Source organism: Enhydra lutris, unplaced genomic scaffold (assembly GCF_002288905.1).
Source record: "Enhydra lutris kenyoni isolate GAN:26980312 unplaced genomic scaffold, ASM228890v2 scaffoldscaffold2, whole genome shotgun sequence".
NCBI classification, from domain to species: domain Eukaryota; kingdom Metazoa; phylum Chordata; class Mammalia; order Carnivora; family Mustelidae; genus Enhydra; species Enhydra lutris.
The window spans coordinates 61,328,338-61,346,059 of NW_019154086.1; the positions used below are offsets into that span (position 1 = coordinate 61,328,338).

General features: G+C 38.6%; 1 protein-coding gene across 4 annotated transcripts in view; it reads left to right on the forward strand.

Annotated features, from left to right (window-relative positions):
* Nucleotides 1-827: 827 nt before the first annotated feature.
* LOC111149136 (Cbl proto-oncogene B) overlaps nucleotides 828-17,722 on the forward strand; it is a 216,429-nt gene continuing 199,534 nt past the window's right edge. For 2 of the 4 annotated variants that reach the window (XM_022506087.1, XM_022506095.1), the window contains exons 1-2: nucleotides 2,377-2,544; nucleotides 15,049-15,299. In XM_022506087.1, the coding sequence (XP_022361795.1) occupies nucleotides 2,377-2,544; nucleotides 15,049-15,299 (419 nt within the window). Of the gene's footprint in view, nucleotides 966-2,361; nucleotides 2,545-15,048; nucleotides 15,300-17,722 lie in introns of those variants that run through there. The other 2 variants (XM_022506080.1, XM_022506103.1) reach the window with 2 other exon arrangements.

Genomic DNA, 17,722 nt, shown 5'->3' on the forward strand with positions numbered 1-17,722 from the left:
TTGCACTAAATTAAAAGGTGTGATGTATATATTAGCAATTTTCATAACCTGGTTCTTTTACTGCCCTGGCCTGTTTAGAAGAGACTGTTTGGTCAGCACTGTCAACTGTATGCTTTTTCATCAGCCTAATGTTTGATCTGCACTCTCTAGAACTAACAGAAAAAGAGAGACACGCAGAAATTTAGGAAGTTTTGGTTAGCAGTCAGGTGTTAATCCTCATTTGCTCTATGCAAGATTTATATTTCACCTCGGAAACTAGCTGGGTGATTGTTGCTCTTTTTTTGACAGCCGGCAAGAAGCTGTGCCTTAGACCTGTTTGGCTGCTGTCCTGGGTAGAAGAGTTTGGCAGCCCTAGGGAGATGAAATTCTTCAGCTTCGGACCCGCCCAGAGTACACCCTCTCAGCCACTACTCTGTTGCTATGAAACAAAAGACTAGGAAGGTGAGCGAAGCAGGAAGTCCCGCCTTTGAGCCCCAGTTGGCTTTGGCTCGGGCTCCCAATGCTCACGCCCACCCGCCCACTCCTTATTGGTCAGTTCCTTAGTGCCAGGCATCCTTTCTTCCATCTCCTTTCCCTTTTCCACTTTCGTTCTTCGGTGAGTCCAGTGCCCCCATTTCCCTCCGAGTCTCTTTCTATTTGGGACGTGCCGCGAGCGGGCCTTCCTTTGGGGCCATTGTGTACTGTGGGAGACGTGGACTGGGCGGGGGGTAGTGCGAGAAGGAAGGCCGCCTCCTGCCCATTGGCGCCGCCCGCTGTCGGGCAGGGCAAGGACGCGTGGGATTGGCCTAGAGGCGCGCGGCCCCGCCCCTCGGCTCCGCCCCGCTCCTGGGTCTCTATGTGTGTGTATCCTACGGGGTGGGGTATCCAGCGAGTGGTCTCCACCTCCAGCTAGTGCTGCTGCGGCGTCCCGCGGCCTCCCCGAGAATCGGGCGGGAGGGGAGAGCGGGCGTGGATTGGTCTTGACGGTAATTGTTGCGTTTCCCCGTCTCGGTGGCCTGCGCTCTGGCTTGCTCCTTCCTCGGGAACGTGCTTTTACGGCGATCACACACTCCCTACCCTGGCTACCCACGCACCCTGGGCTCGTGCGTGTAAAGTAGGACCCGCGCACACGCGTGTCTCTGGATAGCTACGGCGGGGAAAGGCCGGGAGGGAAGGGGGCGCCGGGGAGGCTTGCCGCTTCTTTCCGGCCAGGGGACCCTGGGGCAGCCAGCCGCGGGACACGGAGGTACAGGGGACAGCTCTGCCTTCCAGCTGCAGTCGCCGCGGCCGGCACAGTTTGAAGAGGGGTATTTAAAGACCGGAACCCGGGCTGGGCCGGGAGAGGAGGGAGAGGGAGTGAAGGGAGCCGGGCGGCTGGGATTGCAGACATCCCCGGTGTGTGTGTGGTGGGGGGGGTGGGGTGCGTCCGCCCGGGAGCCGAATGCGGGGCGCCCTAGACCGACGGGTCTGCGGGCGCTGGAGGTGCGACGGGGTACTCTGGCCTTTCTGTGTCCACCTTCCGCCCCGAGCTGAGGTTCAAGAGTGGCATGGGAGGGGCCTGAACGAGGAGGGGACACAGACGTCCCGAAACAAAGCTTTGGACCCCCACTCCCTTTGCGTGAGACGAGAGGAAAGGAGCAAAATAAGTGAACACTCTTCTCCTTTCTGTGCCCGCGCTTGTCAGGTTCTCACCCCTTTTTTAGTGGGTTGTTTGTTGGTTTATTTGGCTCTTAACTTGGGGCTAACTCCTTGGTTTAAGAACTGTGTATTCGTGTGTTCATGTTCCCCTATCCGTACTTGTTGGTTTTAGCGGGGGAAATCCAAGTTCTAAGCCTTTGTTGACAACAGCTATGTCCCTTGAGCTCTTGTAGAATAATCTTCACATTTATATAACTCGGCGAAATCTAAGAGAGTGAAAGTGAGGTTTTCAAGTGAGGCTCTCAAAATGTTTTCTGGGAGCTTTAGTTCTAGTATACATTGAATTGAGATTAAGGCAGGGATGGGGAGAACATTGTGTTCTTATCTAGTTGGAGGAAATCTTTGTAAGTTGTTTCGTTTTGGATGGGTTTTTTGTTGTTGTTTTGGTTTTTTTGGTTATGAGTTGGGTATTAATAAAGGCTTTGCCAGGTGAAATTCGAGAAGGATACATCTTTAACTCTTAGTGCTCCAAAAGCAAATCTAAGGTTACTGTTTGTTGTGCGTACAGATTGAGAGTGCAAATTCATAGCTATTGAGAAGTTGAACCTGGGACCCTGGATTTTGTTCTCACTGGTGGAGGATGTAGTGGGTACAAATTAACCTGTTCAGTTTTCTGCTGGGTAAACATTTTCATGACCAACTAACTTTTTTTTTTTTTTTCTTTTCCTTAATCTGCCTTTCAAAGAACTAAGGTTCCAGATGGCAAATTCTATGAATGGCAGAAACCCTGGTGGTCGAGGAGGAAACCCCCGAAAAGGACGGATTTTGGGTATTATTGATGCTATTCAAGATGCAGTTGGACCTCCTAAGCAAGCAGCAGCAGATCGCAGGACTGTTGAGAAAACTTGGAAACTCATGGACAAAGTGGTAAGTTCTGTATGCTTGTGCCTGTTATTTGCCCTGGATATGGTTTCTTCTATTGTTTTATTTGTACCATCAATTAATATTACTGTTACCATTAATTAATAATTATTGTTATGGCAACAGTCTTTTGATTTGGATTGACCATTTTTCCTGCATCTGCTCTGTGTGTTTTAAAAAGTTGGATTCAGAGCAAAGACTTGTTTGTGTTTTCCTTTTACTTTTTGTCCTACTCTTCAAGGTTCAAAGTTCCTCTATATGACTCAGATATGCAAAGTTTTTACTGTTGGCTGCTCTTTGTTAGTACATGGCCATAGAATAGTTTGGAAGTATTTGCTCTGTCTTATGTGAAGTTGTGTTACTGTTAAATAACAAACGAGTGCAAACAAGTGTTTTAAGAAAACCCTCTGAGGGACCACTCATGACAACCACAGTGCATGACGCTGAGAGTATTTACTAGAGGAAGAACCAGATTAGTCCTTAAGTGGGGAAGCAGTGTTTGAGAGAGTTTCCATTTCCATCTGTGAGAATTCATCTTCATTAAGAAACTTTTTGTTGTTGTTAATGTAGAGTTACAGTTTCTTTCATCTATTCCATTTTGAAACAGGAAACCTTTTCGATTGCACATTGTTTATTGTGAAAGGAAAATTTATGATGGAGGTGGGGGGTGCTGAGAGTATCAGAAACCTCTGTGGTTTCTGCATGTTGCTTTCAGATGAATAATAATTTTACAAGAAGAAGTCAAGCTGGATGTTAGTACCCTGAGAAGTCTAGGCAACCTGAATATTTTACTGGAGACTACTGAGAAACTAGCTGTCAGTGTCCTCTCTTACTAAGTAAGATTATGAAATAAATATGATTAAGAGGTGGCTTGCTGCTGTGCAGAATTAATAGTTCTTGTTTTTGAAGCAGTTAGTACCATCCCCTGTATATTGGTAAATGTTTGTAGCACCATCTGGTTTCATTTCATAGATATTTGGGGCTAATTATGAATTTAGTTGATGCAGGGCTCTTGATATTTTGTGACTGCAGAAATGGAATTTTAAAAAAATATCCTCTGTAGGGATGTGCTAAAGCCTCCACGAAATCATATAGTAGCAGTTGCCTTTACTTTGGCTTTTAACTGTGTATGAATATTTGCCACAAATGTATGAAAACATTTGCCACAAAAAGCCACTGTCAGTGTGGTATTAGTGGCACAGGAAGGTGATAAGATTTGCTTTATTTTCATTTATCCTTATGTATAGTACAGATGGATAGATGAATGATAGGCTTACCATTCTAGGTCCAGTGGTGCCAAATGCAGAGCCGGAAAATTTTGCCAGATAAATATCCTTAGTTTTGGGCTTCATTGTGACCTATTTAAGCTTCTTCCAATCTTTTCAAATTGTGATATTAAAATGCTCCAGACAGAATGATGTCATAGTGTCAGAACATTGCAACTTGCTGGTTGAGGTCAGGTTTGGATTTTAGCATTGGATACTTGAGAATGAGGAGTTTGCAGTGGGAAGAACTGCATATATTTAGCAGACGCAGGTAATTGTCTTTGTTTTTCTAAAGAGAATGCGATTTAAGGTCACTCTCATTACCTAAGTCATTAGTTGGGCATAAGAGAAGGAATTCTTGGTTTTTCCCTATACCTGTTATATGAATGGGCAACACATGGGTCAGATTCTATCAAGGAGCTGCCCCTCCCTCCCCATTCCCTTCTGCAGGAGGTCAGAATTTGTACATTTATGGTTTATGAGTGAATGTTAGCACAGCAAATAAAAAATACTGGTTTCAGGAAGAGGTGAGCTATAGTTAATATAAGAGTCCTTGTTTTTCAAACATTAAAGAATATATTCATAATTTTGGTCTGTAACTGCTTGTTAACATAAGTTTTATCCACTTTTAATTATTTCACCGTGGGTTATGGTAAAATAGATGGTTTTTGATAGTTAAGCCTCTGCCATTGTTTATTTTACTAACTCTTTTGTGGGTTTGGGTTTAGCCTCTCTAATTGAAAAATTTGACTCATAAGGAAAACTATTAATGAAAGTCTCTACTAGTGGAATGTGGTAAGGGTGTTGGCAAAGGTGCATTGGAATGGCTTTTCTTATTTTGTCTTCATTATTTGTCAAGAATGAAAATAATTGTGTTCATTTATGAATGCATTCATGGGCTTTGTGGAGGGAAATCACATGAATCGCTATGAAAGACCTCAGCGTGTTCATCACTACTCTACCACACAGTAATAAAAAGGCATTGATAATTACTAACTGAAAATATATTTTATTAAATTGTGTAATACAGAAGTGTCCCTTACATGTGTTTATCCTTTTTTTTTTTTTTTCTTTGTCAGTGGTGAAGGAAGTGGTTCATCACCTCAACATTGTCCTGGTGATTACATCAGGATATTCATTATGAGTTCAAATGTTAATCTCTTGACATATCACCTAACTGTTTTATAAACTAACAGCAATAGCCTGAGTTTAGCTTGTGAATAACAGAAAAGAGTATCTTTCAAGTCCTACTGGTAGTTACGTAATAGGCAGGGTTAGGTGTTTAGTTAGCACGTTTTTCTTTGGGAAGCCTCTTCAACAAGGACAGATCTTAGAAGGATAAATATGAAATGAACTTTAAGTTCAGTATGTTGCAGCTACCTACTAAATCAAAGGACTTATTTTACAGTGGATATGATGCAGTCCCAGACTGTAGTAGAAATTCCCAGTGTGTAGTTTTACCATTCCCTGGCATCTAGAATTTAAAACAGTCAACCGAGACTCCAGTTCCAACTAATTGTTACGTTTTCAGAGGGCAGACTTCTATATACGGTCACTGAGCGTAGGAGAGAGTCAATACTCAGTTGTGGGTTTTTTTTTGTTTTTTTGTTTTTTTGTTTTTTTGTGAGATGTAAAGTATTCTGTAACCCAAAATCAGTTTATTGAGAAAAAGGATGTAGCATATCCCAAAGCATCCCATTTAGACATATTTTCTGGCCTTGGCTCTATGTGTCAGTTTAAGTCAATAGCTAACCCCAAACTCTTCTGGTCCCTGGATATCTGATACAGTGACAGAGCTATTACTCATGAATATATATCCAGGTTCAGATGTACCTGAAATATGGAATCTATTCCAGAGCTATTACAGAGGTGGGTTTCTTAAACACTTAATGTTTATTGAGGGCCTACTATGTTCCTACTAAGTGCTTGTTACTAGGGATACAAAGCTAGATAAGATGTATAATTCGGCCTCTGACGTGTCAAGGAACTCAGACACTGACATCACAGCCAGGCATATAAATGGTAATCTATTATTTATATTATATTATATTTATTAGGTAATTGCCATGTAGTATGGACAAGGCTGTAATACAGACCTATGGGAAGTACAGTGGGGGCAACGTGAAGAAGAGCCTCCTTGTTTTTTTGGCTGTTGTTCAGACAGTTGCCTGTCTGGATTCTGTTGGGCACTGCCCTTAGGAATAGCGTTATTGTACTCTTGTTGGAAATGCTGAGGTGAGGGTAAGGAAATGATTGCTGATCAGTATGGGAGAAATGATAATTTATTAATGTGAGGTTCCTGAGCCTGGTTTTCATAAGCGCCTTAGCCAGGTGATGGAAAGTGGAAGGAACAGTTTTCCATCTAATAGATACTGAATGTACTGAGCTTACATGGATGTTCAGGAAATTAGAAAAGAATTAATTGATGCCGAAGAGCAAAGCAACTTGAGTACCTGCCCATGTTTTGTCTTGTTGTCCTTGTCATTTATTTGAAATTACATTATTGAAAGACTTTTAAAAGCATTTAAAAAGTGATGATGCCAAATACCCTTTTCCTGCCTTTTACCCTCAGTACACTCAGTACATTTGTCAGGCTGGAGTGTAATTCATTCTCCATCTTTATACTTTTACTGCAACTATAATTTATTTTAAAGGTTGTCAATCAGAGATGCTTGGAATATATGCTATTTTAACAAATAATAGTCGATATTCCTTTCTAAGATGAATTCCTTATACCTCTGAAAATTATTTTATGTGGGATAAAGCGTAGGTTTTGGATGCCTCTTGTTTATGTTTGTTGGGTTTGAGATGTCACTATCCTTGGGCCCTTGGAATAGGGAATATCATTTATTTGAATCATTCTTCATGTATTTCCTTTTCTTCAGTGAAGTTCTTCCACATTAGCAGAATCATGGGCACTTTTAGACTTGGGTAGATGATAACACATTAAGTGTCTGAACAGTTTTGCTTAATACTGAGATTTTGAGCTTGTGCTCGGCTAAGTGGAGTGATCCCAAAGTTTGCTCCTTTCCCCTTTTAGGGAAAAATTTTTATAAAATAAAAGATTAAAGGAATCCTACCAAGGTACCTTGGTTTATCCTTGTGACTTAGGACACGCATTTAACAGAAGCCTTAATCAGTTAGTCATCTTTTCAACTCTCATAAAATCTTTACCATTCAGATTTTAAATCAACTCTTCTTTTCTTCAAAGCTGCTTTATACGCTATCTATTGATTTCACCATTCATTTATCAAATTCCATCTATGGAAAGATAGAGATTTGTAAACACCCATTCCATTCTATGTAGTAGAGTGTGTTCTGCATACTCTAGAATGCAATAAGGCTGTAATGGGGTATAAATAAAGTGCTGTGACGTAGGATATGGTTGGGGAGGATGTGCTTGTGGGGGCTGAGGGGTTGATCAGGAATGCAGCTGGTAGAGGTGTTATCCAGCTACTCTTTCAAGGATGTTTTGGATTCCAGTGAGGTGTAGGATACAACAGGCTGAAGGAATGTGGGTAGAGGGAGATTGTTGAGAAGGTAAGTTAGAGACAGGTGAAGAGGATTTCTGCTCTTTCAAGGAGTTTGGATTTTATTCGGTAGAAGAAAAGTGTTATTATCTTTGAGCAGAGTGTGAAAAACAGTCAAGGCTATGCTGTGGTCGATTATTCTCTTCTCTACAAATCATGGATTAAGAGAAAAGAAACTTTAAAGTAGGAGTAGTGATCAAGAAGAATTAAAACAGACTGGGCAAGGAATAATGAAGGGCTGAACTAGAGAATTGAGAGTCAATTTAGCAAGCGTAGGTTCAAATGCGGGAGGCTTTTTTTTTTTTTTTTTAAGATTTTGTTTATTTATTTGATGGCGAGAGACACAGTGAGAAAGAGAACACAAGCAGGAGGGGGTGTGGGAAAGGGAGAAGCAGGCTTCAAGTGGGGCTTGATCCCAGGACCCCGGAATCAGGACTAGAGTGGAAGGCAGACGCTTAACAACCGAGGCATGAAGGCGCCCCGTGGGGGGCATTTTGGAGGTAAAATTTACAGGTGCGGGTGACCCTTTAGAGATAGAGGATGAAAGAGACGGTGGTGAAGTGAAAGTGACTCGAGGTTTTTAGCCTGAAGGCGATGATGCTTTTAATGAGATAAGGAACATAGTAAGAAAAAGAGGAAGCTTGGGAGCTGGTGCATAAGTTTGTTTTGGGCCCTGTTGAGTTTGACATGCCAGAGCGAAATCCATTTTGAAATCAGAAAGTTGAATGTGCAGTTAAAGAGAGAAGTTGAAACTGAGGACATATGTTTGGTAGATAAGCGCACAGAGGTAGTATTTCAAGCTGTAGACCATTAGAGATTTGCAATGTAGAGTAGAAGATGAGAGTTAGAGAAAAAGTCAGAGATTGGCATTTTGTCTGTGTATGGGGTTGTAGTTATAATTAGATGGCAGAGAAGGAGAGAGAATCCTGCAAAAAACAGCGATGAGAGAGGTAGGAAAAGAATTAGGGCAGATTGATTTCTTGGGTAGAGACAGCTTCAATTAAGGAGACAGTTTCCAATTCTGAGAAAACCAGATTCAAGTCCAAGTGGAGAAACCAAGCAGGATGAAAATTTAAGAAGTCGCTGAATTTCATGAAGAGAGGCCAATCGTTGACCTTTCAGAATAGTTTCATTTACATGATGGGGGTAGATTAAAAAGAATGTGTGGGTAACTTAACAGTTGTTCTCTAAGTGACAACTGGTGAAAAGGAAGAAAGTTCTGAGAGATAGCTTGAGGGTTTGAGCAGAGCATAACTTTGTGTGTGTGTGGTGCTATAGGAGAGGTTCATAGATTGAGGAGAGGTATGTAGATAGGGAGTGATTTAAAATGTAAAGGTAGAAGAAGTAATTAATAAAGTGTCATCCTAGATTACAGTGTGGGAGGAAAAGACTAAGTACAAGTAGAAGAGTAAACCTTGGTAGATAACTAATTGCTACTTGTATAAGAGGGAAGTAAGAAAATCTACAGAGTTTTGAGAGAATTTGTAAATTTTATTTTGGGTTGTAAGGAAGTGATTTAAGGAATAACATTTGTAATGTTCAAACCATGTCTTAAAGTTGTATATTGTAGAATAAACAATATACATTTTAATCAGTCGTCTAGCAGTTAAGTGGGCAAATAAGTAAAACATGGAGATGGAAGTAAGTTCTTATCCTGTGTATTAAGCTCATTTTAGAAACATGCTGTGACTTAAATGATGTCAGGATACTATTTTTATCTACTCTGCTTGGGCATATGGGGAAGTTGGTTTATGTTGTCATTGCTTTTGTTATTGTTTGGTATTTTTTAATTGCTGATATTTTCCTAGTAATGAAGGAAGCATTTTGAATATAACTGACCAAATTTTTAGCACTTTAACATACAAATATTTAAATAATTGTTAAGCTCACTCATGCTATCTTCCAATAGCAATAACAAAAATAGTTATTAAACTAAATGTTCTGCCTGTTCAAATACTGCATCAGCTGAGTACTGCTGATGTATTAATTCCATATCAGGAGTACCAGCCTGGGCTTCTTACTGTTTGTTGCTTTCCTGCATAAAACACTCCAGACTTTTACAGAGCTGCAGGTAGTATGAAGAATTTCAGGAGCTGAAAGAACTCTTAGTGATCTGCAACAGAGCAGTCAGTGCCCTTGGTCTGATTCTCATATGTTGGCAAAATCTGCAGTTTACCATGATGTGGTATAATATAAAATACAGAAGGAAAAGATGTACTAAGAAGTACTGAGTACCAGCTGTGTGCTACGTACCGTGCAGATCACTTTACATTTCCTCTTCTGAGAATCATAACATCCTGAGTTTTCTGGAAGAGGAAACTGGCCCAGTGTTGGAAAACTAATAAATGGTAGCACCAAATCCTAGGTTTGATTGATTCTAGCATCTGTGTTCATAGTGTGAAGATTCAAGCACACCATTCCATGGAATAAATGATTCTTCCTCTTTCCATGAGAAGGAAATCAAAAGGCTCTTTACCTTCTAATATTTGATATGATCAAATTCTTCTTGAAACTTTGTACTCACTTAGGTTTATTCACTATAGGTATGGTTTTCCTATTTGTAGTATTCTCTTCTGAGAAGTTCTTCTTTCCGCCATCAAGTATTTATTTTGCATCTACTGTATGCAAAATTATACACTAGGTGAAGGAAACAGACAAATAAGAGATACATCTCCACTTTTAAGGAAGACCAGTTTTCATTTGGAAGGAAGATAGTGAACAAATGAACACACAATTGATATGAACACACAATTGAAAATTGATATTTTAATTACAGCTAGTCAGTTATTTAATGATGCTTATATTTAAAGAAAGCTTTTAAAGAAAGCTTCATTGAAAACCATAAATAATTTGGTAGTTGGCCCAAATCCTACCTTAATTAATATACCAGATTCATAACCAATTTTATAGGCTAACCTTGTTTTACCCAATTAATATTTTATGTAGAAAGAATTTTATATTATTTTTATACTCTTTACATTTTATACTGTATACATGTATATACTTTTATGTACTTAAGATGATTTGCTAAATTAAGGTGGGAAGAATTCAAAGAACTCACGGATTCTTTTTATCATAATAATATCCTTTGTGTAATTGCAATAAGGAACCTCTTAAAACATTTACATGAAGAGAACAGACAAGGGATTCTTTCAAGCTTTTCATACTGTTGTTAAAAATGGGGTATTTCACTTCGTGGGTACATTGCTTGATTTAATATAACTGCATCGTCCATGAAGTGAGAGGTGCTTTATAAGGAAAGTCTGTTACAGTCTAGGCACAATTCCTTACTGTTGAAGTTTCCATTTGCTTCAGTAGAATTTCTTTCATACATTTCAGGGGCTGGGGTGAACCTAAGAAATATGTTAGCTGACCTAATACCTCTTTGTTAACTTTTGACTAGAAGTTTTAATTAAGGCACAGTGGGGAAAATCTTTAAATACAGGAGTGTTCCAAGAATAATTAATGGCTTTGAAAATTGTTACAGCACTCACAAATCCTGTGTTTATATTTGTGCCTTTGCTTTGATATAGTCAAATATATATTTAACATATGTGAATATATAGTATATGTATAGATTAGACACATATTTTTATGTGTGTGAAATGATAAAGACATGTAGAGAGAGGCCCCTTTAAAGATCTCTAAATAAATTTAAACAAATACAACAGGCAGTTGCATAGTGTTAAGGAGAGAGTGCCTGACTTTCAACTCTAGACAGAAGGGTTTTGAGCAGTAAACTCAGCCATGTTCCATGTCTGTGTTTTAGTATTGTTCTGTCAAAAGGAGGGTATTGGTCATAAAATCCTTTGACTCAATGACTGTAATGGAATTTGTAGCCTAATTCAGTACTAAGTGTTTTGCCTTTTAGTTCAAGAGTGAAGAGTAACCCTGCTAATGAACCAATCCTTTTATGCACTAGTTGATGCCCTAAAAAGTTTGTTATTGTATAATATGACTGGAGATATGTTCTTTTTAAAGCTTTTCTGTGTTAGGAACCGCTTGCATTCTAGGGAGCAACTTAGATATTTCTAGAAGACATCTAAGTCATTTGAATCTGAACTCGAACCTTGTGGTGAGCTTGATTTTTCTCCTTAACATACTGTTTTTAGAAAAGCAATTTTTCTTTCTCTGGCTTTACAGTTCCTTGCACATAGCAGGCACTCAATAAATATTTATTGAATTGAATTTGACCTGCTTAGAAGTCAGTCCTGGTGTAGAGTTACTCGTTTTTGGCAGGAGTTGTCATAAATCACAGAGTTTAATACTAATCCAACTGATGAACTCTACACTCAGTAGCATATCATAGTTCAGCTTGTATGTTATACTTTCCCAAAGGCAGATTTAGAAAACTGTGTGGCCTATAGGAGCCCTGATAAATGGAATCTAGCCCATTTTAAATCTGCCCGTGCCACTCACCTGCAGGCTCCCTATGCCTTCACCCCTTAGAATGACTGCATTGACTCCTTTCTTTCGGCTCTACTTTCTGGTGCCTCACAAGCCTTTGCCTACCCTTTTGCCTGGAATATTCCTTTTGCAAATGTAGGTATGCCTTTTTTGATACTCATGGCAAGTTATGAGTGAGCTGCTGCTTTTCTCCTCCAGCACTTTGTACTCTCCTCCATTAAAGCCCTTAACGTGTCCTGTAATTCTTTTTTAAGCCATCTGTCTTTTTCACTGGAAGACTCCTTGAGGACAGGTCTGTGATTTATTTCATTCTGAATTCCCTAGGGCCTGAAACAATGCCTGACACATAAACATTTATAGAATTAACAAATGGGTCCTGAAGTTCATGGAAATTTGCAAATGGTGTAAAAATAAAAATGTAAATGAGGTTAGCCAGGGATCATTAATTATATGCCTAATTCTAATTAAGTTGCGATATAGTTAGAAAGAAGATCAGCCTGAGATTCAGAAGATGCAGGCTCTTGTGTTAGATTAATGATTTTTTAATAGTCCCTTAATCTTTGTAGTTCTTCGTTTCTTTATCTGAAAATGAATGAATTGGACAGGATCTTTCCAAAGATCCCTTAGAGCAAGAATTACATTGCTCCTAAGTTAATTATAGAGAACTAGGCCTCTTCTGCCAGACTCCTTGAGGCAGGAAGTATGTTCTAGTCATCTATAATTTCCTGGCAGTAAGCTCAGTACCTGGTATATAGTAGTTATGCAAACAGTTGTACCAAATAAAGCAATAAATGCCCAGATAGAATTACAATTCAAATAAAGCAAATGAGAAAAAGCTCATGTAGAGAATAGTAAATTAAAAATCTGTTACACTTAAAATAATCTGTTAAAGAACATTTACTTGGAATGTCTGAAGAAAATACCTGAGAGAATTTTTTTTATCACTTAAATGTTCACCAGTAGACGAAATTAATTTGAAATTGCCTAGTCTCCTGACTCCAAGTTAATAATTTATCAATCTGTGACATGGCATACCAAGTTTTATGTTGCTGAGATTAAACTGTGCCTGCTGTAGGATGTGGCTGGCGATATTTTTGAAATTTGTATATACTTGTGATACTATCTTACAGTTTTAAGAATTGAAAAACTGTATCTTGTTTGGATTTGTCAAATCATTGACATATTTGAGACTTCATCAGTCTTTAGGGCAGAATGAGCTTCTCTGATTATATCAAAGTCCCAAAAGTAGAAAGAAGGTAAAAAGCTTTATTAACCCCTTTAACTATATATTTTCTCATGATTTGGTGTTATTTAATTAATTATATGGCATCTTCCCTATTAAATACTCTTATATTTAATCTTTGCTTGTGCCTTTGGATTATTGATTTGAACACTAGTATATTCAATCATGAAAATAAGGCAGTAATATAATAATATGATTTATGTGTGTGTGTGTGTGTGTGTGTGTGTGTGTGTGTGTGTGGTGTATGTACTGAAGTATTCTGGAGAATCAACTAAGCCATCCATTTGTCACATCTGTACTATATGCTAGATACTTCTACATTGTATACAATAGCAAGGTGGAAGATACAATGCCCTCTGTTAATGTGTGAAATGGTTGTCTTAACTTAAGGACTGTTGCTTGATAGTTTGAGTCAGATTTTTTTCCCACACACAAAAAAATCATATGGTTATTTCTTAAAGCAAGTGTGTTCGTAAGTGTGAATACTTTTTTTTTCATTTGTTGTTTCCTGGATTTCTTGTGTTTGTGGTTCTTGAAGTTATTACTGTTCAACTGTTTTCTATTTGGCCCAGGCCCTTCTGTGAGCACTCAGGGGTGAATCCATGTTTTGTTGAACTTGAAATTTGGAGGGGTCCTTTTAAAGAAAAATAATACAAAAGTACAAATACAAAATTGGGTATGAAGGTGAATTTTTTAGACTGATAAATAAGACAGAAGTTATAAATCTTTAAACATTGATAAATCCACAAACATCAGAGAAATGATCTTGACTCTGTACACTTTATACTTTGATTCTCTTCCATTGCCCTGTATGTTTCCAGTCCTGGGTACCTCTGGACACATGTAAATGACCAAATCTGACTTGGATCTTCCTGCTCCTATGGTGTGTGCTGCTCCATGGGCCTTGAAGTCTTCCCGAATCCATTCTCTTACTGCGTTTGCTGGCAGCCTTTTAGCTAGCTCCAGAAGCGACTGGGCATCTCACATACCTTCTACCAAAGCCACACTCAGTGTATTATTTCCAACTCAAATTCCCATCAGCCAGATTTGAAAAACACCCACGGCAGGAGGTTAAGTGTGATGAAAGGGAAGTCCTACTGGAAAAAGTCAGAAACCTGAGCCAATTGTGTTTAGAATATCTTGCTCTTGAAAGTGTTACAAAGGATACACGATGAAGGCCTCAGAAGAGGACCAACTCTTAGAGGGACCATCAGGCCTGTGCTTCATGGGCTTCTCAGGAAAGCTGCCTTTATGCATGAGCGTGTACCCTTACACTCTGGACGCTCCTGTGCAGTATCTAATGGTTCCATTTAAAAATTGTGTGATTGGGTGGTTCCCTAAACTCTGGTTGGAGGGGTAGGAACAAGATGGGTTAACTTACTTTTTGCAGAAGTTACTCTTAGTTATGCAGGCAGCCCTACATGCCCCAGTGATTGGGTGGCACCTGATGGAATGACTGAACCGTTAGGTACCACATGTTTATAGGCACGAGATAGAATGTGGGGAGGAAGAAGAGACTTGTTTGGGCCTGACACCCATTTACTACTTAATAACTCAGTTATTAAAATTGCACCTCTTTGTTTTATTCTCCTCAGGGTTCAGGAACAAAATACCAAAACGTTAATTAAAATCTATGAAAGGTTAGCTGGGAGTTCAGTGTAGTTGGATAATATCTAAATGTGAGACATTGGTTGCCAGCAGAAGAGGCCCATTTCCCAATTTTTACTTAAAAAAAAGAGACTATTAGTGTACAACACTTAGCACACTGGAGTTCTATGAAGCCACGAACAACGGGATATTGTGGAAGAGAGAATGAAAACTTTAGAGGGGGAAAGTAAAGGTGTGTCATAGAAAAAAATGAATAGGAGGAGAAGAAAATTGGATTTAATTGTATCCAGAGGGATGCAGATATTTACCAATTGTTTGTAGATTGGAGATAGTAGTTTTAAATGAAAATTTATATTGTGGGAAATGAAGAAATAGAGTTTGATATATTTCTTAACTTTTCTGTGAAAGGAATTATTGTGGTTCCTATGAAAATGTTTTATTTTTGTCTCTTTTTTAGGTCAGACTGTGCCAAAATCCCAAGCTTCAGTTGAAAAATAGCCCACCATATATACTTGACATTTTACCTGATACATATCAGCATTTGCGACTTATATTGAGTAAATATGATGACAACCAGAAACTCGCCCAACTCAGTGAGAATGAATATTTTAAAATCTACATCGATAGTCTAATGAAAAAGTCAAAGCGGGCAATAAGACTCTTTAAAGAAGGCAAGGAGCGGATGTATGAAGAACAGTCACAGGACAGGTGAGAATGTTTCAAGTTTTATTGTTTTTAATGGTAAGCTCATAATTTCCATGGCTTTTGGCTTCACAGCATAAATGTCACAGTATCTTTGTTTCAGAAGAAATACTGCATTTGTGTATTTGCTTTTCACATTACTTAAACCTTGTAGTTTTACTTAATTTTTTTTGTGATAATAGCTACTTCATGAGACCCTGGTTTTGCTTAAACTTTCATTTTTAGAGTGGTTTTAGGTTTACAGAAAACTTACTCCAAAGTACAAAGTTCTCATCTACTGCCCTGTTATTAGTATCTTTCATGGTGTGATACATTGATAAACCAATATTAATATGGTATTATTAACTAAAGCTCAGAGTTTATATTAGCATTCACTCTTTCTGTGGGTTTTAACAAACTATATGATGTCATGTATCTACCATTACAGTATCATATAGAATAATTTCACTGCCCTAGAAATACCCTGTGCTCTTGCCTGTTCGTTGCCCCTCTACTCCCCCACCTCCATCCCACAACTTTTGAATCCCTGGCAACCACTTATCTTTTTACTCTCTTTATAGTTTTTCCTTTTTTAGAGTGTCATACAGTTGAAATCATATAATATGTAACTTTTTCAGACTGGCTTCTTTCCCTTAACAGTATGTGTTTAAGGTTCCCCCTTGTCTTTTTTAGCTTGATACCTCATTTCTTTTTATCACTGAATACTCCATTGCATGGAGGTACCGCGGTTTGTTGATCCATTCGTCTGTTGAACGATATCATGGTTGCTTCCAATTTTTGACAGTTATATATAAAGCTGCTATAAATATTCATATGCAGGTTTTTATGTGCACAGAAGCTCTCAGTTCATTTGAGTAACTACCTAGGAGCATGACTGCCGGGTCTTATGGTAAGCCCATGTTTTAGCTTTGTAAGAAACTCCTACTGTTTTCCAAACTGGCTATACTGTTTTTGCATTCTCACCAGCGATGAATGAGAATTCCTGTTGCTCTCCATGCACCAGTGTTTGGTATTGGTGGGACTGTCTTTAAGACGCAGTCTTGATTGGACATGTGCATGTCATAGGTGTGGGTGGGAGATGACACTTGATTCTCATGGTTTGACTGTTAAGTAAGAAACTGAACAGGGATGGCAAAGACTGGAGGGATATCAACTGAATCTTCACTTTCCAGCCAGGATTCCAGACTTAGAGACTCCCCTTTAAAGTCTGTTGTCTGGCTATTTCAATGTTACATCTCATGACCTATCTTAAATCAAATGAAGAAAAGTAGTTTTCCATTTCTGGCATATTTTAAGTTTATCTAGAATATTCACTGATAGTGATAGTATATTTAGATTTCTACATTTGAAAACAAATATTAATTAAAATTCATAATATCTTAATATAGGTTAGTTGGATTTTAGTTTAAGACACTTAATCTTTCCAGATTTTAGTTTCTTTACATATAGGATAACCTCCAAGAAACTGCTAATCTTTCTTTCAGGTCAGAAAAGCTAGCCTCATGTAGTCTGATAAAACATGGGGTTGTATAATAGCAAATTCAGTTATCTAGGTGTATAGACTCTGAACTTGTCTGTAAATAACAGCCAAACAAATACCCAGAGTGAGTAAAACCATAAAAATCAAACGCAGAAAAACCCTTTGCCAAGATGTAAAATGGCATAAATGTTTGCTTATTTATAATTTGTTCTCTAAATTAGTGATGAACTCTATAATCATAAATGTCTACCCAATTATAACTATAGGATCCTCATTTAATATACTTGGATCACAGTGTACATATCTTGAAGGTGGTGAATCTTTCAGTTGCCTTTTAGTTTTAAAGCTCTTAGATTCTCCAGGACTGCCAAGAGGAATGTGAATCACCACATGGTATCAGAAGCAAAGTAGAGAAATATCATAGTGATTATTTCTTCTTACAGTTCTTTCAAGAATGACCCAGGTTATATGGAGGCCAGCTGTTTATGTTTGAAACTATATTTTTACTTTGTAGTTCTACCAGTGACTTAATAAAATCAGGTTGTTGTTTTTTTTAAGATTTTATTTATTTATTTGACAGACAGAGATCACAAGTAGGCAGAGAGGCAGGCAGAGAGAGAGGAAGGGAAGCAAGCTCCCCGCCGAGCAGAGAGCCCGATGCGAGACTCAATCCCAGGACCCCGGGACCATGACCTGAGCCGAAGGCAGAGGCTTTAACCCACTGAGCCACCCAGGCACCCTAAAATCAGGTTGTTTTATGACTGTATTTATACTTCTTATTCAAATTTAGTAGCCCTGAAATTCTTCATGAACCAGCAAAAAAATCCATTTAATTTCACTTATTAGGACATCAGGTTAGTGAGAAGGCATTTAATTTCTCAGTCCAGGAATTTGATCGGATACAGTATTTTCATTGGATGTAGTCATATATGATGTGATAAGCTTGTAC